A 24,889-nucleotide genomic window follows, 5' to 3' on the forward strand; every position below is an offset into this window, starting at 1 on the left:
GCGCTGCATGCAAGAGATAAAAAAGAGTCAGTCGTCCTGGCTCTAGGTGTCCCAACATGTTGTGATCTATCAAGCGAGCCAATACCGGACGGAGCGCCTTGCATCCAGCTCTGCTGCAATCGATGCATACATGGGGGGTCAACTGATCCCCTGATTCATATACTCGATGCCCTTGTCGCCCGGTTGAAGAGCCCCCAGCTTGCGAGGGTGAAAAGTTCATCCCAACGCTGAAGCCTGCAAGTTGTTGCTGATGGTCAGTCATGAACAGCATCCATGATGCCTAGACGAGGCAGCAGCGCGTGTCTTACGGACGGCCTTTCGCTCGGCATTGGATTCCAATGTACACCGCTACACTGACTGTTCACTGCCTGAGAAAACTGGCCATGTGTCCACCCGGGGAAGCTTGCCTGCTGCATAGAAGAACCTCGATGGGCTTCCAATAACTTCCATCTCTCAGCTCAGCAGCAGAGGTAGGATGCTAAGGCAGGTCGACAACGCTACTGCGACTTCAGGGGCATGAAGCACTGCTTGCGAAGCTTAAATGCATCTTAGTCTGTTAGAAGTGTACAGCCGCATAGATATGGCCACCTGTGTCGGTTGGTGATTGGTGATTGTAAAAACTGGAAATGGCGTAAAAAGGGTTGAAGGGAACTCTGGAAGTCTCAGGTCGTCTTCCGTGTCTCTACCCCACGCTCCCCAGGCTAGCAAAAGGTCTGGACCCTCCAATCAGGTATCTTAGGGAGCCTATGCCCCCCTGGTTCTAGCTACCCGTCCAAGGCTTTTAGCGGTGCCTTTCTCGGAAAGGAAACTGGAGCCCCTCCGTCACCGACTTAGCTTGAGACCTTACCTCGGGCTGCCCCTCGTGCCACAGCATACAACGGAGCTTGACTGTTGACAAACACAACACCCACCGCCTCGACTGACTTTTCCTCTCTTCGAAACTTGAAATTTTTACTTTTAGATTCTCTTCCAGTGGCATTGATCCCAACGCTTGCAACCACTCGTACTTGTTCCGTCTAGTTCCACTACCATCGACGCTCTCTCCGCTTGCGCCAGACTCGACAAACATGTAAGTCGGTTCTTTTACCTTTTATCACGTCAAACGTTCTTGGTGACAGGTTACTCACGAACACCAGGCGCATCACGCTCACAATCACAAACGCCGAAACCCAGGCGGACGACCAGGACCTCCTGTCTCTGGATGTCTACCCGGAGATGACCATTGAGACCCTCCGAAGCTCGATCCAAGTCGAAACCGGCCACCCCTCCACCTCCCAACACCTGTACCATAATGGCAAGCTCATCAACGACAATTCCAAGACACTGGCCGAATTGAACGTCGACGATGGCGACATGATGGCCCTCCACGTTCGCGACATTCGTGGTAGCACCGGAATCCCAACAGGACAGGGGGAAGCAGGACCGTCTCGTCAGCAAGCGCAGGCGCCCTCAGGAGCACAGGACCCCGAGACCGTCCGTCTTCAGATTCTGGGCAACCCAGCTCTTCGGCGAGAGGTGGAGAACTCATCACCACAGTGGGCTGGTGCGCTGGACGATCCGGTCAGGTTCGCCCAAATCTTCAACAGCCAGTATGATGTTGAGAGGCGGGAGCGGGCTGAGCGCCACCGGATGATTGCGAGGCTGAATGAGGATCCGTTTGATGTGGAAGCTCAAAGGAAGATCGAAGAGATGATCCGGCAAGAGCGTGTCATGGAGAACCTTCAAAATGCCATTGAGCATAACCCCGAGGGTAGGTTCCTTTGACTATCTGTACCAGCGCTTCTTACAAGAGCACCTCTCTAACAAAATGTCAGTTTTCGGTTATGTGCATATGCTGTACCTCGACGTCGAGGTCAACGGGCACAAGGTCAAGGCTCTTGTTGACTCTGGCGCTCAGGCCACTATCATGAGCCCGAGTTGTGCTGAAGCCTGCGGTATCATGAGGCTGGTTGACAGGCGGTTTGCTGGTATCGCTAAGGGTGTCGGGACAGCCAACATTCTCGGCCGTGTCCACTCGGCCCAAATAAAGATTGGCCCTCTCTTTCTTCCCTGCAGCTTCACAGTCATGGAGGGTAAGACGGTGGAGCTCCTGCTCGGCTTGGACATGTTGAAGCGTTATCAGGCTTGCATCGACCTTGCCAAGAACGCGCTGGTCATCCAGGGGGAGGTTGTGCCTTTCTTGGGAGAGGCTGACATCCCGAGGGATGTTGAGGAGCAAGTACAAAAAGAGCCAACTGCTCCCGGTCCCGCCGGTACTACGATCGGCCAACGGACCGGAGCTGTCACTGCCCCAGGTGCTCCGGCTCCTGGTTCACCAGCCCCTCGGGCTGAGGCACCGCCTGCTGCTCCCGCCGCAGCGCCCGTTCAACCCTCGCGGCCTCAGCCACAGCAGCAACAGCCACCACCACCACCACAACAACAGCAGCAGCAAACTTCGCGATTCCCCCGGGAGCATATCGAGCAGCTCAAGGCTCTGGGGGCCTCGGAGCAGCAGGCTATTCAGGCCTTGGAGGCTACTGGTGGTAATGTTGAGTATGCTGCCAGCTTGATTTTCGAGGCTTAAGAGGGATTATGGGATCTGGTACCATGCCGAACTCCTGGATCGTTGGCGCAAAGCTTTCGTAGGTAGCATAGCGTGTTTTTTTTGAACTTGCGCTCGGTTTGTGATAGATATTTCGGACCTACCTGGGTGGTTTTTTTTTTGCTGGAATTATACACACAAAAACGAGACGGGAAAAGAGAGAAAACTCCTCTTTAGAATTGGGAGTCAGTGAAGTAGCGTTTGGGCAGGAATTGATAAGCTTCTGTGTGCCAACCTATCTATTTACCGAACTTCACGTCGAGCCTCACAAAGTCAAACAACGCTCATTCATATCTAAACCCCGTTTGTTTTCTCTTACTGGATCCCAGGACTTGACGTATCTTGCCGTACCTAATTGCCCTTGCTTTTATCTACCACTACCATCACCCCCATGCATACCCTACCTACAACAAAAAGAATCTACCTCAACTTGTAAACACAAGGCTTCAAAATCGCCATCTCCCTCCTCTTCCTCTCCTCCTCCTCCCTCTGCTCCCTCCCCGTCCCCACAAACTTCTTCCTATTCTCCACCACCTCCGCCCTCGTCTCCTTCTCCTTCTTCCTATCCTTGAATCCACCCAACGCCCCAAACCCCCTATCCTTCCCCAACCGACTCGCATTCGGCCCCAGCTTCTTCTCCACCTCCCTCTGCTCCTTGAACCGCGCCTCCCGTTCCAGCGCCTTGGGGTCAGAGCACTTCCCCACCAGCGCAGGCGCAGCCTTGACAAAGCTCATCCTAACAAACATCTTATTGCTCATATCAACCGCATGTTCCCCCATATCCCTATTCAGCAAAAACCCCCTCCCCTGCAGCGCAGCCACAAAAGCCGAAATATCCGTGCTGCTCGATTTCTGAACGGGGGGCACCTCCCCATCGACATGCTCCGCCAACTCGGCCAAATCAGCCGCCTCCTCTTCAGCAAGCTGCTTAGCATTCGGCTTGTTGTTCTTCCTCCTGTTTCCCACGGAGTGTGATACAACCTTTGCCGGCTGCGTCGTCCCTGACCCGCCAGGGCTGGAAAACCTGGATTTAATCTCCGCCACCCAGAGCTCCCCTTTCCAACGAAGAATCCGATACGCCTCCTCGATGAAATCAGTCCAGTTCGTCCCCATCAGCGCGAGGCAAAAAACCACCACGTCCACCGTCCCGGGCTCAAGCGGGAGGTTGGCAATGTCGGCTTTGGTGACCAGGGGGTTGCCCCCCGTTTGGAGGTCAAAGCTGTGGATCTGGAGCTTCGACTTTTTGAGGAGCGGTTGGAGGGTGGCGGCTAGCTTCGCGTCGCCGCAGCCTAGGTCGGCGATGGTGCAGATTTTGGTGGAAAAGTCCCTCGGGAGGGGGATGGCGGTTGGGAGGGCGGGGTGGGATTTGGGTGGTTGGCGGAGGGGGGCGCGGGTCTTGATGTCGGAGATGTAAATGTCGACTGGGTTTTCGGGCCAGACTTCGACTTGGCGGCGGAAGCCTTCGTGGTATTCGGAAAACATTTCGGGGGAGGTGGAAAAGAGGGAAAAGGATTCTTTGGAGGGACGGGTGTAGAGGGTTTCGTTTAGGTGGCGGAAGCGGGCCGAGATGAGCTTTTCGCGCATGGAGGCTTGGAGGGGGGTGAGTTTGGGGCCTGGGGCGGGGGTTGGGGCAGCTGGTTTTGGTGGTGGTGCTGTGGCTCTGGTTTGGACATCGTTGTCGACCTTGGGGGGTTGTTGCTTCTTGTCTGTCTTGTTCTTCGTGCCGGTGGCGGTGTCTTGGGCGGCGGCGTCTTGGGAGGCGGCGGGTGTGGGCTTTGGGGTCTTGTCTTCCTCGTCGTCGAAGCCATTGAAGTCACCCTCGGCGTTCTCAGATGGGGCTACAGACTTCTTCTTTTGCTTCTGCTTCTTGGCCTTCTTGGGGGTGTTGTCCTCGCTCTTCTCTTCAGCTTGGGCGGTATGCTTGGGGGCGGGCTGATGGTCTGTCTTCTGGCGCTTTGCCTCCTGCTTGCTCCGCGGCTTGGTCCCTGGCTTGGGAGCCTCCTTGTGCTCGATGACTTGGTCCCAGAGATCAGCAAAGTTGTCGGCCGTCACATTCTGCTGGTTTGGTCTTTTGCGCTTCCTTGCAGGTTTCGAGGCCGGGGCGGGAGCGGCATTCACCGGAACGGCACCGTTCTCGGTCTCGATCTTGAGCTTCTCGGCCGAGATACTCAGTCCTTTGACGGGAAACATGATGGCAGTTGAAAGAACTGGCGGTTGGACTGGATTGGTGGCTGGCCGCAGTTGCGCTGGCAGTCTGTTGTCTGTCGCCTGTTGCTGTCGTCCAAAAGACGAAGAAAAATTTAGTGGGGCCAGGATCGGCAAGCCGTCAGCCCCCACATTGGGGTTAAAGCTTGAGTGGACCGTGCGGTGGAGATCAACGGCCCAAGCTCCCGTGAGGTGTCCCGTGAAGTTTCACAACCATCTTCTTCTTCGAACATGCCTCGGTTTCCCACCCCAAATTAACAATCATATGCTGTGTCCCTCCCGCCTCTGTGCTTCTTCAGCCTTGCGGCCGAAATGACAGCTGATCCCTGGACTCTTTGTCCGGTTTGGGACATGCAACGACAACAACGGAGGTGTCATCCGGTTTGGCCGATGTTGAAGAGAATCCCCTCACAGAATCCCAGGCCCGTTTTTTTGAAGCTTGGGGCATCAGTTGATCGTGGTGCTTAGTTATTCCATGTCCTGATCCAATCCAGCATATGTCAGTTCTCGATCGTCATACATCTTGACCATTCTCGTCGAGAACCTCGCATTCTCGGCTGTCAATGCATTCTGCCGTGCATCTATCTCCCCGGCATCTCTCCGTGCTTACTTTTTCTACTGTACCTCGAGTTCGAAGCTACCTATGCAGGACCCCGGCCTCGCCGCACACACACACACACACACACAACGCAACTTCACATGTCTTTTTGTCTTGGTTATCCAAAGCAATCTCGCAGATCCAGTGTTTGACACAGATTGAAACCAGAATAAGACCGGAAGTATTCAGACGGCCCGCGGGATACACAGCATTTTTCTATACAAAGAAAGCCAGTCTGGGTTTGCAGTGCGACTTGTTCATGGGGAGTATCGGCCCTTTACAGCTTCTGATGGCCACAAAATTTGGTGCCATGATACCAAAGAGCACTTGGCAACCGTTTCGGCTTCTCGCTCACCGTTACCACGCCAAGATTTACTAGTGATGGACGGCCGTTGAGCGGGCGCCCGGAGGTGTTCGATGTTGCAGTTTACTTTTTTGAATATCCATAGAGCGGCAGTCGGAGCTGAAAAGCCCTATCATGTGAAGAGATGCATGATAATTTAGGCATGGAAGCCGCAGAGAATATTCCATAGATTAACGAGGCGGGATGTTTGGTTGGGACAGATAGGAACTTGTGCTCTTGATGGAGGGGAGCAAGAGTGGGGGATTATCGGGATATGCTTGGTCCATCCCATCACCCCATCCACCTCCACTCAGGAGTTCACACACTCTTCTTCATACACTCACCAGTTTCGTTTCTGCATCTTGTTATCACCTACACTAGTTTGCGTCACACGGCACCACCTCGACCCTGACCTTGAACGGTAGGACGGCTTGACGCCACAGAGCTGCAGACCAACTCGAAAGCGTCCATCTTCATGTCATAAAACTGCAGCGGTGTTCCTGGTCCGCTCGTGTCACGCTGTCACGTCCCCACCGAGTTTAGTTGGAGGTCCATAGTACGGTACTAGGTGAACTGACTGACAGGTAGCGCGGGCCACACAACGGCAGCAGCGGCAACGCCGGCATCAGACTCGTCCCGAGGGATATACCATTATACCTGACGTGTCGAAGGAGGGGAGGGTTACTTTTTTAGAACGCCCGTGGTGACGATGGACGGGACGGCTTGTTCCCGTCCCCCAGAGCTGGACTGACAGAGAAGTGTACCTGACCTTGTGAGACTGAGAGCTGGAGCGCGCGGGGGGGGGAGGGGGGCATCTTGAGGGGACATTCACCCTCCATCATCTGTCAAGGCGCCACAGCTGCACATGGAGCACGCATACAGGCTGCATCAGCTAACCTGTAGGTCCCGCAACTTCACCGTTCTGGCCCATGGTCTGGCGTTAGGGGACTGTAGGAAAGTGGCGCCAATCTCTTGGCCCGTTGAGGCTGCCCCACCTCACGATGCTTGCCCAGCTCTCCAGCTTGCGGTGGCCGCCCCTTGCTGTGATGCGACTCTCCCCTCGCCAAGCAACAAGTGAGAATTGCGAGCGCCCGATCTGTCCTCGCACCAGAATCTCTTCGAGCACCATCGGCCCGTGATGCCATCATACAGCGCCACACCTCTCGATCTGCTCTCCTTTCTCCCTCCATAGCATACCGCCCACGCCTCTGTCTCTCTCCTTCAAGTGAGAGAGTGAGTGAGAGCACTCGGCCGAAGCCACGCCCCCTTCCCCCCCCCCTACCCCCCGGCTTGTTCCGCCTGACACACCACGTCCACCACCTAGTTACCACTATACTACAACAAAGAGAGACGGCCTAGATATCTACACACTACATATAAACGAATATCACCTACCCATACAACGCTGCTCGTCGATATCAGCCTCAACGGCTATTGTTTGTCACCCTCACCGCGGGCGGGCTGCCAGGCTACGCCATCTTACACCTAACGGGTACCTGGGGCTGTTTCGGCCGGCACTGGTCTTTTCCATTCAGCTAATCAACAAGTTAGCGAAACCTCTCCGCGTCCTGTTGTGTCCTGCAGACAGCTGCACCAATTCGGATCATACTCTGGCTTCGCCGGGATCAATACAAGGCGACCTTCTCCCAGGGTAATTCACAATCTCGTTACACCAGCTTGTCTCAGTCCGTTCCGGTGAGGTGCATCACCTACGGCATCTGATCCGCCCCATTCCACCCTACATACTGACCGTACCTACATAGTTTGTGTGAGTATCTGGGCACCGCGGCGGAGATTTATTACCCGTCTCCCGCCCCCCGTTGCCCTCTTGTCTTGGTCAGATCAAGGGACTACAAACTCATGATATATTCGCTAGACAGCCTCGAGTTTATCATGTGAACGCGCTGAGTTTTCACTAGCACATATCCGTCACACCGCTTTCCCTGTAAAGCTCTTCACTCGCCGTTTTTCTTTCTGCATACTCTACACATTTACCCCCTTTTTTTGACTTACACCAACCATCATGGACGTCGACACCCTGGAGGCACAAGCCCCAAAGTCTGCTCCTTCGCCCGAGCCTCCCTCTGGCAATGATCCCTCTGAGCCGCCCAATGGCAAGGGAAACCAGCTGCCGAAAAAGACAACAGTCAGAAAGAGAACCAAGACTGGGTGCCTCAGTAAGTGTTTACCATGAGCTTGGGTGCACTGATGAGGCGGGCCTCACTCTTCAAATCCTGTGCAGGGCTCCCGCTGACTCCCCTTTTTAGCTTGCCGCAGACGGCGAATCAAATGCGACGAGGGCAAGCCCACCTGCGGGAACTGCCTCAAGTCCAAGAGACAATGTGAGGGATACAACCAGCGCATTGTCTTCAAGGAGTCTATGGGGCCGTTTCCTTCTGGCCACCTTTGGGGACATCCTGTGTACCATCAGCAGGCCCAGGAGGCCCTTCTGAACGCTCAGCTCTCGGAAGCACAAACCAAGGCTGCCTCGTCACAAGGACCACTTGCCGCTATTGCTCCCAAGCCGCTATCCGTTGATTTTTCTGGTACCGGGACGCACCCTTACTCTCAGGGCTTTGCGGGACCTTCCAACCATTCTATCGCTGGGCCATCCCTCTTTAGCCCGCAGCACATCGACCCACAACAACATCACTTGCCTAGCCCGCAGCACCTCGAGCCACAGCATCACTTGCCCAGCCCGCCGCTCTTGACTCCCAGTACTGCTCAGTATCCCGACCAGTATCCTTCACCTGGGGACGGGTTGCCCTTCTCGGACTATTATGGAGCTCAGACTCAACAGCCGGTTAGCGCTCTTGGACATGTCTCCCCCATTCATGGTCACCATGGTCAATATTCTCATCCTCAACCCCATCCCCATGACCAGGGCTATGGACATGGCCATGGCCATGGCCAAGAGATCCGGCAGAGTGTTGAGACACAACAGTTGGCTTCGCCAGATACGGCAGCGGCACTCAGCGGCACTGTGTCTGTGGAAGAAGGATACTGGCAGTCTGACGATGAAGCTTCCATGATGGCATCAGACGATGAACAAGGGCCGATAGACCCGCACAGCAGCCATCTCGAGTCCAACGATCTCGGTATCCTCGTGGCTCGGCGTCTCGACACCGACGGTGATGCCTACGGCGTTCACATCCGATCTTTTGCCGGTCACAATGCCACCAACGTCCTCGACACGTACATGCCGTCCTCAGCCAACTCACCCCTCAACGACTCCCAAACCGCCGCCATCTTCTGGTACTTTGTCAACGTCACAGGCCAAAGCATGTCTCTCTACGAGCGCCACCCCTTTGACCCCACCCCCATGTTCCAAGGACAGCCCGTCGCCAAGGAGCGGCAACACATCTGGACCTGTTAGTTTTACCACGACTGTTTTCGCCCATCTCTGCCTGCCAACCGGACACCCCTTGCTAATATCTCCATCACCAGATACTTTCCCCATCATGGCATTCAACCACCCAGCCCTCATGCAGGCGATGCTCGCACTGGGTAGTCTGCAAATGGCCAAGCTCCAGGGCCACCCCCCAACAGCAGCGATGAAGCACTACCACTTGAGTCTCCGACGTATCGCCAAGAACTACCAAAGCCCTACTCGACGGATCCAACCAGCCACTCTGGCAGCTACTTTGCTGCTTGGCTTCTACGAGGTGTGGAACTCGGATCATGATAAATGGTGTAAACACATGTGGGGCGCTCGCGCGATCCTGAAGGAGCTTCCCCTACGGCAAATGACGCGTGATATTCTCACTCTGAAGCGGAGACAGCGGGAACAAGCGAGGCGTAATCATCATTGTGATGAGCTTTGTTTCGACTCGTGTCATCATGAGCAAAAGGATGACTGGCCGGAGCCGGACACGGAGTTTATTGAGAGTCTGACGGGGTTGAAGGTTGATTATGGCGGGGGGGAGGGGTATGTTGTTGTTGGGGGGGAGGAGAGGGTGAGGAGGTTGACGGAGAGGGATGTTGAAAAGTATGAGCAGATTAGGGATTTGTATTGGTGGTATTGCAAGATGGATATTTATCAGAGTTTTCTGGGGGGGACGAGGCCTTTGTAAGTGTTTTTTTTTTCTTGGGTTAGGGATGAAGGGATGATGGACTGACGACGTTGGGGGAACAGCATGAATTATGAAGCGTGGACGCAGTGTATTCCTAGGGGGCCGTTTGGGAAGATTGATTCGATGTAAGTTTTGAGGGGGGTGGTGTTTGGGTTGAGATGGTGGTAGAAGGCTGACTTGAGTTGGGTAGTTATGGGACTTTTGACCATTTGATGTTGTTGTTGGGACGGTTGGCGAGTTTTGCGTCGAAGGATTTGACAAGAAAGAGGAAGGCGAGGAAGTATGGGCCGCAGCCCGGGGCTCCAGGTGGTCCTGGCGGTCCTCCTGGTAGTGGTCCCCCGGGTGTTCCTCCTGGCGGTTTTGAGGGTGGCCCCCCAGGAAGATTCCCCGGCGGTGGTCCTCCTGGTGCCGGCCCCCCTGGAGGCTTCCCGGGTGGCCCGCCCGGAACTTTCCCCGGTGGCCCCCCGGGACCCGGCCAGGGAAGAGGTGCATCTCCACCCCCCTTCACCGGCCTAATGCCCTCCTCGGGCACCTTCGACATCCCCAAAGGCTTCTCTCCACCCCGGGAGTCCACCCCTCCCCATGACTCTTCTTCCTCCGCGGAAGAACCAGAAGACTTCTCCACCTCGACCGCCAAAGCCCTCCAAGAATGGGAATCCATCCGCGCCGCCTTTGAGCTGTTCCGCTCCAAGCTCGGCCCCGACTTTGAGCCCATGGGTCCTGAATTTGCGCCTCCAGACATGACCCCCTTTGGCCCGGCTTTGATCTACAGGACTTACAGCATCGCGGGGATATGGATGAATTACTACATGGGGCTGATTATTTTGCACAGAAGCCACCCGTCGATGCCCCCGATTGCGATATATGCCGCCGGCATGGCGGCGCAGCAGACGGGGAGGTGGGCTAATGAGATTGCGAGGATCGCGGCGGGGTTGCATGAGGATACCACGCATGTTAGTGCTGTGAGCACGCTGGTGGGTGCGGCGTTTATAGAGAGCTGTTTTTGCTTGTTTGTGGCGGGGGTGCAGGTAAGGGGGTTTCCTGTTTGTCCTTTTCCGCTGTTGTTACTGGGGGGTGGTGGGGGGTTGGGGTCGCCGAGTAGTTCGGTGGGATGACCTCTTTTTTGTTTTTTTGATGCTGTGATGATGATGTTGATGATGATGATGATGATGGCTGTGATGATGATGATATGGGTTCTTCCAGACGTATTATGACGATCCCCTTTTTTGTTGGTGGATGTGATTAAAATTTCCTTGTCCAATCTTTTTTCTTTTCTTTTTCTTTTCTTTTTCTTTTTTTTTTTTTTTTTTGAAGAGTGTTGTATTACTATGTACACGATAGAGTTTTTTCTTGTGTTTTGTTTCTCTTCGTCATCATGTACACTACTAGATTCCTTTTTTGTTTTGTTTTGTCTTCTGAGGTTGCCGTCGCTATGTACATGATTAGGCATTGTTGTCCCTCCTCGCGAGCCTCACCGTCGTCATGTACATTGTAGACGTCAATCTCTTCTCTCGTGTTGTCATCATCGCCATCATCATCATCATCATCATCATCATTATCATCATCATCGTCTTCACCACCCCCCCAACCTCCACCCCCCTTGGTTCCCTCATCGCCAACACATCCCTCATCAACTTTGTAGATAAATCTCGCTAACATCCCCAGTTCCAATCCCTCCCCCAACGCCACTTCACCATCCGCCGCCTCCGCGACATAGCCCGGCTAACAGGCTGGCAATCCGCTCGCCAAATCGTCGACGGCTGCGAGTCCGGCTGGAACAAAGCCGCCTCCCTAGGCCGCGGCCCACCCTACCACTCACCCCCCGAGCTCGGCCCCCTATTCCCAGACAACATCTGGAACCGTCCCCGGCGCATCGACCGCCGGATCCGCGAGATTGAAGCCTCGGAAGAAGCCCCAGACGGGAAACTCGTCCTGGCAAAAACAGAACAAGCTCACTACGCGCTTGGGCTGCTGAGCGTGGAGCGGGATTTGGATGAACTGGTAATTGTTGAGGAGGAGGATGAGAAGAGGAGGAGGGGGGGGGAACTAGAGGGGGGGTAAAAGGGGGTTGCAAGATACCATTGAAAAGGGAAGTTTGCTTGATCTGCGGTTGTTTGGTTTACGATGGTGTTTCGGTGTTGATTCTCAGAAGGGGTGCCCGGAAGACAAAAAAACAGGGATATATACATCACTTATAGGTCAAAATATCTTGTACAACAAAGCAGATAGTACCTACCAGACAGATACAGGAAGAGCAAGAGTTTCACATGATACAGCTTTCTCCATTTCGTTCCATTTACCCTTAGTTCACCAGCAAAAAACCCAGCTCTATTCTCGAAACATGCTCAGCTGGAAGAGATCAAGAACAGTTCACCATCTCTATCTCCCGGCTCACAACCCCCTAATCTCAACCTCCATATCCACACCACCCCCAGCAAAAGCAGAAGGAGGAGCAGCCCCACCCGCGGCCGCCTAGTTCGCAGGAAGCCTCTCCACCACCGCAGCCATCTCCTCATCCGTGTATATTCTGAACCCGCGCTCCTTGGTGACGCTAGCAAGCTGGACATTCTTGGAGTCGAGTTTCTCCTCCATGACCTGCTTCAACGTCTTGAGAACCAGAGTCTCCGCATCCTGGATGGTCAACGACTGGATTTTCCCGTCAGCACCCTCTCTATCCTTGTATGTATGTTGTCAAGGAAAGCAAACCTTGTGATACTCATTCTGCAACTCCGCCTGCGCCCCCTCACTCCCACTCCCAATAGCCTTGGCATCATACCTGTAAAACGTCCCGCTCGGCTCGGCATGATACAAGCTCGGCCCGTCCTCGTCATAGCCCGCAATCAACAACGCCACACCAAACGGTCTGGACATGATGCTCTCCTCTCCATCGGCGCTCTCACCGAAGCGGAGGGCAAGATCACAAATGGCCTGGGTGCAGGACTCGACACGGAGGTTCTCGTTGTAGTTGAAGGCGTGGGACTGGCACTCTACGCGGGCGTGCTCGACCATGGAGCGGGCGTCGGCTTGGAGGCCCGACATTGCGCAGCCGATGTGGCGGTCGATCTCGACGATCTTCTCGACGGAGGAGGTCTCGAGGAGGGAGGAGGTGACGCGCTTTTCGACGCCGAGGATGACGCCGGTGGAGGTGGAGATGCCGATGGCGGTTGAGCCGAGTTTGATTGCTTCGAGGGAGTATTCTACTTGGAAGAGGCGGCCTTCGGGGGAGAAGGTGCTTTTGGGAGAGGGGGGGTTGGTTGGTTAGCTGGATTGGTGATGGGTTGGACTGGTATGGCGGGGACTTTGAAGTTGGAGAGATCGGTGAGAGAGAAGGGAATGGGACAGAAAAGAGGCTTACTTGATACCCCGATCTGTAAAGACATGTTAGCTATATGTGATTTGAGGTATGCGACTCTGCTAAGTGGCATGGATCGAGCTGATGGAGGGGGACGTACCGTATTCTGATCTTGCCATAAACATCTTGGCGGTGTTGTGGGGTTGGTTGTGATTAAGTGACCGGTGGGTGTTGGAGGGAAAGAGTCAAAAAAACAGCTCAAGCCGAAAATATCGTAGTTAATGTCGTCGCTGGTTGTTGGAAAGTGAGATACTCCCGTCTGTAGTGGAGGGGAAGCTGTAATGGCAGTGAGCTCCCTCCAGGCACGGAGGTCTACGAAGCTCTCCACCCGCTGGCAGCCAGGCGACCAACTGTAGACGAAGGAAGGCCCCCTGTAAATGTACCCAGGTACCTTGACCCCAGCCTTGCCCTGCCGCTGTAAACCCGCGCTAGTCCCGATTCGGGACAGCAAAGAGCCGGCGCGTGAATCCATCTATGTCCATTGTCGCGTTTTGGGGGCTGGAAAGCTCCCGCGACTTGGCATTGGCAGGGCAGAGGTAATCACTATCTTATCACCACATATCTGCCGCCCAGAGGTTGTTGTTCAACATCATTTTGTGATCATCACTGCCCAGCAGCCCAATGCCGGCACCGGCAGCCGTAAGAGGAGGACGAACACAATGTCGTCGGGCACCACCAGGCCGCCGACATTCCAAGACAAGAGAAGCAGACCAGACCAAGTGAGCTTTTCCCAGAGCCACAGCCAACACCAGCACAGCAATGCCGAGTCGAGGAAACGGTCCACCTCGGTCAACCCCCGCCCCACGAGCAGACATGTCGAGGAGCGCCGCACCGAAAAGGTGCAGGTGACGACGCGGGAGACGCTGATGACACGGACGAGGAGCCCCGATCGCCGCGAGGGAGCAAAGCAGCGTGCTGCTGAACCAAGGTCTCGGGATATGCGACAGGATGCGCCACTCCAAGGTCTGTATGTTTGCTTTTACAACCCCGCCCTCTGGTACTTGTTCTACCTGATGGGAAAGAACCCCCAAAGAAAAACCTACTACACCACCCTTCTCATCATGAACATCATGCTGACCAAAAGAAAAAAAGAAAAACCCGCCCCCCATGGGAACCAGAAGCGACCCTCCTCCCGCACACAACAGCCCCCTTAGCATCCCGCATATCAATTCCACCCCTCGCCTCCACCGCCCCCCAGACCCTCCAACCGAAACCCTTCCATGACCTCTCCCTCGAAGCCCAAGAGGCGGTCATCATCGAGGACCTCCTATTCGTCTTTATGGGCTACGAAGGCCAATACATCCGTTTCGGCAAAGGCTACAATCCCAATGAGGAACGAGACAGGCTGTCCGGTCCAACATGGCGCATCCTCCCCGGCCTCGACCCCTCCTTGCAAGACCTCACCCAGTCCATGCTGCGCATGGCTGCTCATTACACCGCTCTTGAGACGTTTGTCGACGTACAATCCCGCGAAGAATTCGGCTCCGTCAACCACGCCCTTTGCGCGTCAATACGGAAGCTGCTGCAGGAGTATTTGGTCATGGTTGCGCAGTTGGAGACGCAGTTCTTGACGGATGACTCGTTCACGTTGCATGTGTTGAATATTCATGTGCTGCCCACGAGCCATATGATGCATCAGGTTTATGGGCTGGCGCATGAGCTATTGAAGAGGAATGCGCTGCTGGATGATGAGTCGGATGAGAGTAGTGACGGCGGAGATGATTATGATCATATTTTGGAGCAGCTACGAGAAGGGGGGGAGCTGGTGCCGGGGAACATGACCGGCAAGAAGATTACCAAGGGAGGGGTGGTGCTGGGGTTGATCACCAAGAGGTTGGAGTCTATGTCTGGTGATCCGGCGGCCAGGGCGTTGTTGACGACGCTGCTGAGGGATGCGAGCAAGCCGTACATGGCTATGCTGAACGAGTGGCTGCACCATGGGGGGATTAATGACCCGCATTCGGAGTTTTTGATCAAGGAGCAGAGGAGTATCAGGAGGGAGAGGCTGGAGCAGGATTATACTGATGAGTATTGGGAGAGGAGGTACACGATCCGAGACCACGATGTGCCGCCGCAGCTGGAGGGGGTCAAGGACAAGGTGTTGCTTGCGGGGAAATATCTGAATGTAGTCAGGGAATGCGGCGGCGTCGATGTCAGCCTGCAGGTTAAGCACGTGCCGACTTCCTTTGACGACAATCGGTTTCTGGACAATGTCAACAATGCCTATGCGCATGCGAATGAGTCGCTGATGCAGTTGCTGTTGACGACGCATCAGCTGCCGGCACGGTTGCGGTCGCTGAAGCATTACTTCTTTCTGGATCCGTCGGATTACTTTTCTTACTTTCTCGAGCTCGGGGCTAGTGAGCTGAGGAAGCCGGTCAAGTCGGTGAACACGGGGAAGTTGCAGTCGCTGTTGGATCTGGTGCTGAGGCAGCCGGGGAGCATTGTTGCGCTTGATCCGTTCAAGGAGGATGTCAAGGTGGAGATGAACGAGATCAACCTGACCAAGAGCCTTCATCGGGTGGTGAATATCACGGGGATAGAGCAGGGGGAGGCGCTGCAGCCTCTGACGAGCAACCAACCGGTGGAGAGCGACAAGGCGGCGAATGGGTTTACGTCGTTGCAGATTGATTATTCGGTGCCGTTTCCTGTGTCATTGGTGGTGAGCAGGAAAACGGTGTGGCGGTATCAGGCTCTTTTCAGGTATCTGCTGTCGTTGCGATATCTGGAGTCGCAGTTGTCGACGACGTGGCAGACGCACACGAGCGGGTTTGTGTGGTGTCATCGGTCGTCGTCGAGGGTGTTGGAGATTTGGAAGAGGAGGGTGTGGACGTTACGAGCGAGGATGTTGGTGTTTGTGCAACAGCTGTTGTATTTCTGTACGGCCGAGGTCATTGAGCCGAACTGGCAGGCTTTGATGGCGAGGGTGAGGGAGAGGGAGAAGCCGCCTCAGCAGGAGCAGCAGCAGCAAGCGGGAGCTGGGGAGCAAAACGGCACAACACTCCCAACACCAACCACATCCCCAAACCTCCACCACTACCCACTAAAGTCGACACATATCCGCCCGGGGTTGACGAGGACAGTGGATGAGCTGATGCAGGATCATGTCGATTTCTTGGATACGTGTCTGAAGGAGTGTATGCTGACGAACTCCAAACTCTTGCGTGTAAGTAAAAACCCTCCTTTGTGAACTTTGTGTACCTCGATTGTTTTCATTACGCTGACTTGTGTGCGGTGGCGCTTAGATCCACTCCAAACTAACCCAAACCTGCACCATCTTTGCAACCTACACAAACTGGCTATCCCGCGAGCTGGAAAAGACGGACCCCGACCTCTCGGGACATCACAGACCGCCCAACATGTCGGAGGAGCAGTGGCGGGTTTTCCAGTCTGTCCGCTCCCAAAAACCTACCGATGCCTCCTTCATGGAGGGTCAGCAGCAGCAGCAGCAGCAAGGAGAGGACAAGATGGCGAGCTTGTTTGACTTGATCAGGAAATGGGAGGACAATTTCAGCAAGCACCTGCAGATTTTGCTGGACGCGCTGAACCACTACGCGGCTACTGAGACGGTGGTGCTTTTGAGTTTGTGCGCGAGGTTGAGCACGGCCAATGCGGGGAGCGGCTATACCGGACGGGGGGAGTATGGGCAGGGTCAGGTGGATGGGGTGGGGGTGCAGAATGGTGGTGGTGGGATGGAAGGGGGGGATGTGAGGATGGGGGGTGTATAAAACCTACCTACCTTACCTACCTTCCTTGTTTCTTCTTTCTGTGTGTATGTGAGAATGAAGGCTGAATGAAAGAGTGTGGGTGGTGGGACACAGCAGGAGGGGTTTGGAATTGAAATGTTATAAGCATGTTTGTAAAAGGGTAGCGGCAAATTTTGGAATTGTCATAGTCCGGTATTGACACATTTGGTGTATTGAACGGGAAAGGGAAGTTATGAATATGAGGTCATTGAACAACTTGTCGTGGTGTGCTGGGTGGTTTGTGAGATCACATATTGAGATTATATCGAGCCGGCTTTTTCCCCCCCTTTCACTATGTTATCAACTTTTGTTTTTATTGGTGCCCCCAGCCGTCCCATCTCAATTCTTGTAGCCCTCCACATATCTGTTCGGCTTTTTCTATTCCTTTCTTTTCCGAACTAGTCCTGACACATTTGCTCTGTCAATCCCCCATTTTATCTTACCCATTGTCACCCAAAAACGCCTATGAGTAAACCCCTACCTCACCCACCCCCTCCCCACCAGTCCCATCACATACTCCAACATCCCCCCCCTCTCCCCATGCCCCCCATACCCCGACTGATGATGTACAAACCTCCTCACCACCACCCCCACCACAGCAACCAAAACCGCAAACCCAATCCCCCTCACCACCCCCCTATTCCTCCTCACCACCTCCCCGACCCTTGCCACCCTCTCCCTCCACTCGAGCTCCCTAACCTGCTTCTCAAACGCCTCCCTCCCCTCCTCCAACCCCTGCCTATAAATCCCCTCCCCCCTCCCCGTCTTCAGAACCGACCACCTACTAATCCCCCTCCCCCAACCCCTCAACCCCTCCGGCGGGTATTCTCGTTCCAGCTCCACCGCCTGAGATATCAACCCCTCCAAATCCAACGGCTGCGGCAGCTTCGACAGCACCGAATGCAACATCTCCGGTTCATCCTCCGGTATATCAAGCAGTTCCCCTCTGCGGGAGCGAACAATAGCCGCAAACAAATACAATGAGAAAACCGGATCCCTCGCCAGCAACACATCAAACAGCCTGGTGATCTCCCCCAGACTAGTAATGTCATGCGCGTACATCGTCAACGTCCCCGACAGCGCAAAAAAAGGTTCTGTCGATGACAGATGTTGCCATAGTTCGGGGTCGGACGATCTCAGGATATCCGGGAGGAGTCGCAGTTGCGCTATGGCAGGGTGGAGGTTCGGTAGCATAAAATCCCTGATGCGCAAAAGTGACAAGTGGGCCAGGGCGGCTGGTTGGAGGGCCGGGGGGAGGGTCAACAGCAAGACTTGGCATATGTCGTGGTAGCCTTGAAAGTAGGATAGGTACGGGTGGTGGCGGAGGGTGCGGATGATGAGGGTGGAGAGGAGGGTTTTGCTGTGGGAGAGCTGGGTGTCGTTTTGGTCGTTGGGGTAGTAGACAAAGGCTCTGTTGACGTCGAGCTGGACCTGAGATTCGTCTTTGTGAGGGGGGAGGGATTTCCAGTCTTCTTTTTCTTCTTCTTCTTCTTCTGGTTTGGTGTCTGATGGTGGTGGGATGCCCAGCAGTAATGGCCCTAGGAAAGTGAACGTTAAGAACATGATGCTAAGGCATCGGGTAGCGGGGTCACTTACACGCTTGTTGGCGGATGGTGTCTGTTAGAAATCCTCCTGGTGAGGCGGCAAGGGTTCTGAGGGCGGCAAAGTCCCTTGTCTTGCATGCTCTTAGGATTTCTTTTTTCTTTTGCTCGGCGGCTTCGTCTTTGGGATCGGGGGGTTTCTCGTCGATGGGGTCCTCCATTTTGATGGGCTTTTCGTCAAAGTCGGCCGTGTTGGTTTCAGGCTCGGGGCCTAGCATCATATCCATTTTCTCTCTTTTAACCCTTTCTCTGAGCTCATGCACAGCTTGCCGGTGTTAGCGGATGAGTGAAGTTTCGGATCCGGGGCGTGGGGTTTGTTTGATATTGCGATGATGGGTTAGGCAAGTCTGGACTAGACGTGGAGAGAGTGCCCAATCAGGGATGAACGGCGGCACCAAGTCCGAGTTGAGGGATGAGGCTGGTAGAAATGACCGAGCCCTTGCCGTAGGTTTGACTTATAGACAAGCGTCTCACCATCTGTCCGGTCCAGTTTGAAGCTTCGTATCTCGCAGCTTGCGAGTGTGTGTGAGTGAAGGGGGTGTCTGTCGTGTGCTAGCGCTGGAGATACATGGACAGGGGGTGCTGGAGAAGGCCAGCAATATGCCCCGTGCTTTTTCATGCCAGGGCCATTTTAGCGCTGGAGATGGGGATTCGTCCGCGGTGACGTAAGAGGGATCGGACCTAAAATCGACGTCTGCCCCGCGCTGTATGAGTGTGACCCCCACTGTACATGTTAGCGATGCCCCAGACGGGACGACTCTGAATGATAACCTCATGAGAATAGGCAACTTGGAGAAGCTCTACTCGGATCATCATTGCCGCGAGAGGGCTTCCAGTGCCAAGGAATGTCGGTGTCCCAAATGAGCTGGAGGCCCTCGATGGAAAGTGATATGTCAATTGGTATGGGTGACATCTGCTCTTGGTTGGCACGATACGGGGCTGGATGAGACATAGACGCCCATTGTATCCGCCAACTCACTTGGACTCGAAACAAGACCAGAAGGTGACGAATCACGTTTGTGGGATACATTTCCGAAGACAATAGTTTACTGTGCTTTGTAAAAAAGCAAAGCATTGCAGGGCCTAGAAGAAGCCAATGCAGACGGTGCTGGAGATGGCCATGTACATAGACTAGCAGGTAGGAATCTGATCGCTTCGCTAGAGCAAAGGTACCTTAAGGCAAGGCGGGAGGGAGGAGTCCTCATTCCTCCTCGAGTAAGGTAACTTTGCTATTCTCAAAAAAAAAAGGAAAAAAAAAAAAAAAAAAAAAAAAAAAGAAAAAAAGAAAAAGAAAAAAAGAAAAAAAAGAAAAAGAAAAAAAAAGAGAGATGCGGTATGTGCTTTGCCGTTCAAAAGCATGGAAAACTCTTCACTCGTTGTTGGTTGCCGGTGTGAGGTAAGGTTCTCTTTCTCTCCCTATCGAGAGGGTGTATGGCATTTGATCGATTTGGCCGTGGGCCGTGTGCTGCCCCACGCGAGCACATCAACCTGCCACCCACCAACTCCAACTTCCCAACTTCTCTCGGCTGTTGGACCCAACACAGACTGACTGAATAAAAGATATCAGAAATCTGACCGCCCTCAGAAAAGCTGACCCTACCCGAGTATTGCGTGCAGCGCCTGCTGACAACACGGCAGACCAAAAGGACGGGAAAAGACGTACATTGCCTGCAGCGCCGTCACTCATCTTCATGGATCATGCTTCCCTCCTGATTCTGATAGGCCCCAGTACCCCTAGCCGTATGCACGGAAGGACTCCGCGCCTTCTCCTGATTTGGTCACTGCCTGGGAGCCTCTTTCATCCCGGGTTCAATTCAGAAAGCTCAAAAGGTGCAGCGTGAGCCCAAGAAAATCCCAAAGAAATCCCGCCGCCTTGCTGTACGCCGGCAACATCACCATGGCCTTCCAGACAAACGTTCTTCGGGACGGCCAGTGGGTGACCGAAACCATCAACGTGCAGTCCATCGTCAAGAGCCAACAAGTCGACGCTGCCCCCCAGCAACAAGTCCTCAAGCCACCAAGGTGCGGCTTGCTCACCCGGACCATTGTTGAGAGCCCCTTCATAAACTCCATCCTGCCCGTCAGGATACGGTCGCCCCTCCACAACGACGTCGCTTTTATTGGGGACCACTTTGTTCAGATTCGTGAGCTGCGCCGAGATGGACGTCTCAAGGACATCGTCAGGAAGGTCAACTTTGGGTCTCGGATACGAAACGCCTGCGTCGTTGGCAGCTTCGACATCAAGACAGAAGAGGAACAAGATGCTCTTTCTTCTCAACCGCCCATCAAGCTGGAGGACAGCCAGTTTGGGCTTCCTCCCAGGCTCCCACCGCAGATGCTGATGGTGGCCCTGGAGAGTGGTGACAGCGTCTTTATGTTCGTCCGTTCCGACTCCAACGGTGAGCCAGAATTTGTTACCACGCACTTCGTGAGTCCGAAGCAGCGGCTGGCTCACCCAGGCTTCCACGTCGTGGTCGACCCCAGCTCGCGATACATGGCTCTGGCCTACGCCGAGGATTTCTTCGTGGTCTATGAGCTTGAATCACGGGAGCGCTTGGAGGAGAAGTACGCCAACGGCGAACCTTTACAGTCCCCAGTGAGATCATTCCGTCTGCGGAGCGTGAACGGGGTTATTCACAAGATTACCTTCCTATATCCACGACCGGGCGACCAGAATCACGTCATCCTACTCCTGATCGTGGTCAGACATCGAAAGTCCCGCATGGTGATTTACGAGTGGAAGCTCGGGGATGACCTGAAAATGGTATTTGCCGAGGACAAACAGGGCCATCGCATGCCCGTGGAGAATCAGATGCCTCTGCTGCTCATTCCTCTGACCGTCCAGTCGGCTTTTATCGTCATATCACCTCACCAGATTGATGTATGCACCGAGTGCCTTCATGGACCGCCCAGCTTCGAGACCATCGAGATGTCCTCTCCTCCCCCGACGCCTACCCACCACGGCGCTCACCTACCGCTATGGACAGCATGGACGAGACCTTTCCGGCTCGCCTCTTACTTTGAAACACGGGACTGCATCTTTCTTGCACGGGAAGACGGCGTGGTTGTGTACTTTGAGGCCGACAAGGACAGCACAGTGGAGCGTGTGACGCCTATGGACACTTTTAATTGCAACATCTCGACCGCATTTGCCTGTGTTTACGATCGATACGCCGACGTACTCATTCTGGGCAGCGACTCGGGTCCGGGGGGTGTTCACAAGATCTGTCCACGAGTTCCCATCGAGTTTCTCGAGGCGTTGCCCAACTGGTCTCCTGCGGTGGACTTTGCCTCTACAGCGCATGTTACCGAGTGGCATCGGGATGGCGACAAAGCGCAAAAGGCAGCGCTTCTAAAAGGTCCGCTGCCACGACCTGATCGACTGTTTGCGACGTGTGAGGGTGGCAGGAAGGGGTCGATTACCGAGTACAGATACGGGTTGAAGGCCAATATCGCGTTTGATCTTGCGTTTGAGCCTGGTATCAAGCAAGCCTGGCTGATCCCTACGGGTGATGGTTATCAGATCATCATATCCATGCCGGACGCCACGTCGGTCTTGCAGCTCCCTTCAGACTTCAGCAGCGCTGATCTCGTTGCGGCCGGCCAGACGCCTTATAATCTGAGCGGTTCGACGTTGGCGTTTTCTCACTCTGGCCCGTTTACGGTCCAGGTCACAACACAGGGGGCTGTGCTTACCCTGCCTCGTGATCATCGATCATATCGATATGATGAGTTTTCTGGGCTTGAGGGGTGTTCAGTGTCTGATGCGTGCATCTTGGATGGTTGTATTGCGGTGTCGGCTCATGACAAGGGTAGCAATACGTTCCAAGTCCATGTCTTCAAGATGGAGCGGTCTCATCTTGGTCTCGGGCATGTGAGGACGGTAGAGGTGGGTGGTGAAGTGAACAGTCTGGCGTTGACCGAGGATTTTACTCTGCTGGTTGGGACGTTGAATGAATCTGGGCCGGCGTTGGTGCGGTGTTCGCTGCAGCAGGCCACGAATAACCTGGAGGTGATTTCTGTTCCGGAAAGTAAGTGCCATCGCGTTCTTTATTCTCAACTCGGTCGTATCTGACGCGGTTGTTAGTCCTGGCCAAACACACGAGCATCGAGGACCCATCCTCGGTCGAGGGAATCGGCAGCATCGTTTCTCTAGGCAGCACCATCTTTCTCGGCACCCGAAGCGGAGAGGTCATCAGCCTAACCACCAGCGCCGACTCGTGCGCTGTCAACTGCGAGAAATTCGGAATCACGTCTGCCAAACTAAACTGCGCCCACATCACCGGCCAATCGAACCCCGTCCTCCTCCTCACCTGCGATAACAACCTTTTGTACCTCGGCCTGAACCCTGCCTCCCGCTACCACGACCGAGAGAACAAATTCAGCAAGAAAATCCGGATCTTTCCGGTCGACCCAAGCCACCTCGACGCTCTCGCCCCCCCAGTCCAATTCGCCTCAGCAGTTGACGTGCCGTCCGAAGATGGGATAACGCAGCTCCTCCTCATATCCAACGAAACGATTCTCCTGACAGAACTGCACCCCACCCCGGGGTGTGTCCCGCGATCGATCCCCCTCGACGGCACGCCCAACAAGCTGATCTGGTCGAGCAAACTCAGCTGCCTGATCACGGCGGTGAATTACTCTGCCAAACCGAGCCTGGCGTTTATAAACCCTAACACGGGGGAGGACATCGGGGTGCCTACCGATCGAAACGACAACCCGACTGATTTTATTCATGGGCTAGGAAAGCAAGGGGATGTCATACTTGCGCTGACGGAGTGGAGGTATAAAACGTATTTTTATCTTTTGGTCGGGACGAGGAAGGGACGGTTGTTGGTTGTGAGCGTCAAGAGGGATAAGGAGACGGGTCGGATACGGTACTGGATGAGGTGGAAGAAGGAGTTTGAGCAGCCGGTGTATTCGGTTCTTGGGCATGGGGAGGGGGTGGTGATGTGTGTCGGGCAGAGCGTCAGGTGGGAGGTTTTGGACGAGGGGGAGAAGAGGTTGAGGCATGAGAGGAGCTTTGAGCTGGAGTCGGCGGGGGTTGGGTTGAGGGTGGAGAATGGGAGGTTGGTGGTGCTGACGGGGAGGGATTCGGTTGTGGTGCTGGAGGATGGTGGTGGTGGTGGGGGAAAGGGGATGTGCAATGCTGATCCGATGCGGAGGAACGGGGTCAGCATGGTTGAGGTTGCGGGGACGGAAGGGGTGGATGATAAGGAGGGGGGGATCACGCTTGTGAGTGACAGGGAGTGTGGGGTCGGGGGGTTGTGGGTGCCGTGGAGGCAGGTGGACAGGGAGTGTGAGGTTGTTTTTGAGGCGGAGCTCACGGCGAGTGTGAGGAAGTTCCAGAGGGGGAGGACGAGGCCGGTTTGGGAGCAGGGGGTGGGGAGGAGGTTTGGGAGGCTGCTTGGGTCGTTTGATGATGCGGAGACGTTGGGGACTTCGCTCAATGGGGCGCTTCACCACTTCACTACGCTTGATCTCAAGACGTGGAGGTTTTTGAGGTTTGTGCAGAATTTGGCGCTGCTGGATGGGGAGGTGACGCCTTTTTTGAGTCGGTATAGTCAGCAGGGAGGGGCTTGGAATAATAACCCGGAGCCGAGGGTGGATAATGGGTTGGAGATGCAGGTTGATGGGGACTTGCTGATGAGGATTCTGGAGGGGGAGGGGAAGGGGGAGTTGGAGAGGGTTGTGAGGAATTATGAGAGAAGATTTGCGGAGTTGTTGGGGGAGGTGGAGGGGGTGGGTGAGGTGAATGATGATGTGGGAAAGGTGTTTGGGAAGGCATACGAGGTTTTGGAGTACTTTTTGAGGCCGGTGTTATGATCTTAGTGGGAGGGGGGATACATAGCGTTGCTTTTGATGCACGATATAGGTACGAGACAGCAGAATTCATCATCTAACATACAGCAGGCTGATGTTGTTGGCTCAGGTCAGGGGCTCACATAGGGGGGTGATTATGGCCATAAACTCGGATAATTGCATTGATTGATATTATGAGATAAGATATTGCAGTATTGAGCAAACACACAAAAAAATGAGCCCCGCACTGACAAAAAAGCTCTGGGCATTGATTTTCTAAACTTTTTTTGTGCCGCCGCACACCACCACCACTGCGTCATTGTCTGTCGGCCGAGTGAGGCGACTCTGGTGAGACTAGACCTGAATCGGGTCCGGCGAGTGATGGCGAGTGACGGCGAGTGACTCGAGATCTCCTTGAAGAAGTTCGTCTTGTTCTTCTTCAGTCTGAAGTTTGGGGAACATAGAAGCTCTCAATATTTTTTTAGAGGTGGGGGACGGGCCCGCTGAAGAGTTTGGTGAAAGAACAGCTCTGTCTAGCGACCCAAGAGAGAACAAAGTGACCAAAGACAAGCCCAGCCAGCATTGTAA

At 54.5% G+C, this 24,889-nt stretch overlaps 7 protein-coding genes across 7 annotated transcripts; 4 read left to right on the forward strand and 3 right to left on the reverse strand.

The window, feature by feature from the left end:
- Positions 1-263: 263 nt before the first annotated feature.
- Positions 264-2,980, forward strand: DDI1 (DNA damage-inducible protein 1). The gene is made up of 3 exons (XM_062877575.1): positions 264-1,069; positions 1,137-1,750; positions 1,815-2,980. Coding segments are annotated over exons 1-3 (1,365 nt in total). The 5' UTR covers positions 264-1,067; the 3' UTR covers positions 2,564-2,980.
- Positions 2,981-3,001: 21 nt separating this feature from the next.
- On the reverse strand, positions 3,002-4,771 carry RRP8 (25S rRNA (adenine645-N1)-methyltransferase; the record flags this gene model as incomplete). Its single annotated transcript, XM_062877576.1, is given in 2 exon segments — positions 3,002-4,317; positions 4,333-4,771. 2 exon segments carry the CDS (start codon positions 4,769-4,771, stop codon positions 3,002-3,004), a joined length of 1,755 nt encoding a protein of 584 aa, XP_062733360.1.
- A 167-nt stretch (positions 4,772-4,938) lies between these two features.
- Positions 4,939-11,861, forward strand: QC761_304320 (uncharacterized protein; the record flags this gene model as incomplete). Its single annotated transcript, XM_062877577.1, has 8 exons — positions 4,939-7,378; positions 7,491-7,904; positions 7,995-9,098; positions 9,175-9,632; positions 9,702-9,796; positions 9,863-9,925; positions 9,991-10,828; positions 11,466-11,861. Exons 2-8 carry the CDS (start codon positions 7,751-7,753, stop codon positions 11,859-11,861), a joined length of 3,108 nt encoding a protein of 1,035 aa, XP_062733361.1. The 5' UTR covers positions 4,939-7,378; positions 7,491-7,750.
- A 411-nt stretch (positions 11,862-12,272) lies between these two features.
- PUP2 (proteasome component pup2) lies at positions 12,273-13,277 on the reverse strand (the record flags this gene model as incomplete). The annotated part of the gene is made up of 4 exons (XM_062877578.1): positions 12,273-12,446; positions 12,507-13,032; positions 13,156-13,168; positions 13,253-13,277. The coding sequence occupies 4 exons, from the start codon at positions 13,275-13,277 to the stop codon at positions 12,273-12,275; spliced, it is 738 nt and encodes a 245-aa protein (XP_062733362.1).
- alp4 (gamma tubulin complex Spc97/GCP2 subunit Alp4) lies at positions 12,327-16,880 on the forward strand (the record flags this gene model as incomplete). The annotated part of the gene is made up of 3 exons (XM_062877579.1): positions 12,327-14,115; positions 14,232-16,318; positions 16,398-16,880. The coding sequence occupies exons 1-3, from the start codon at positions 13,530-13,532 to the stop codon at positions 16,878-16,880; spliced, it is 3,156 nt and encodes a 1,051-aa protein (XP_062733363.1). The 5' UTR covers positions 12,327-13,529.
- Positions 16,881-17,375: 495 nt separating this feature from the next.
- GYP8 (GTPase-activating protein gyp8) lies at positions 17,376-19,730 on the reverse strand (the record flags this gene model as incomplete). The annotated part of the gene is made up of 2 exons (XM_062877580.1): positions 18,495-19,730; positions 17,376-18,436 (listed from the first exon to the last, which is right to left on the reverse strand). Exons 1-2 carry the CDS (start codon positions 18,724-18,726, stop codon positions 17,376-17,378), a joined length of 1,293 nt encoding a protein of 430 aa, XP_062733364.1. The 5' UTR covers positions 18,727-19,730.
- A 267-nt stretch (positions 19,731-19,997) lies between these two features.
- Positions 19,998-24,325, forward strand: QC761_304370 (uncharacterized protein; the record flags this gene model as incomplete). Its single annotated transcript, XM_062877581.1, has 2 exons — positions 19,998-22,530; positions 22,587-24,325. Exons 1-2 carry the CDS (start codon positions 20,397-20,399, stop codon positions 24,323-24,325), a joined length of 3,873 nt encoding a protein of 1,290 aa, XP_062733365.1. The 5' UTR covers positions 19,998-20,396.
- Between the last annotated feature and the right edge of the window lie 564 nt (positions 24,326-24,889).

Source organism: Podospora bellae-mahoneyi, chromosome 3 (genome assembly GCF_035222275.1).
Source record: "Podospora bellae-mahoneyi strain CBS 112042 chromosome 3, whole genome shotgun sequence".
Lineage (NCBI taxonomy): Eukaryota > Fungi > Ascomycota > Sordariomycetes > Sordariales > Podosporaceae > Podospora > Podospora bellae-mahoneyi.

What these genes read in the sequence shown, in the direction of transcription:
- DDI1 (XM_062877575.1), top strand. An exon ending in CATTGAGCATAACCCCGAGG is followed by an intron (nt 1,751 to 1,814) that starts GTAGGTTCCTTT and finishes ACAAAATGTCAG; the next exon opens with TTTTCGGTTATGTGCATATG.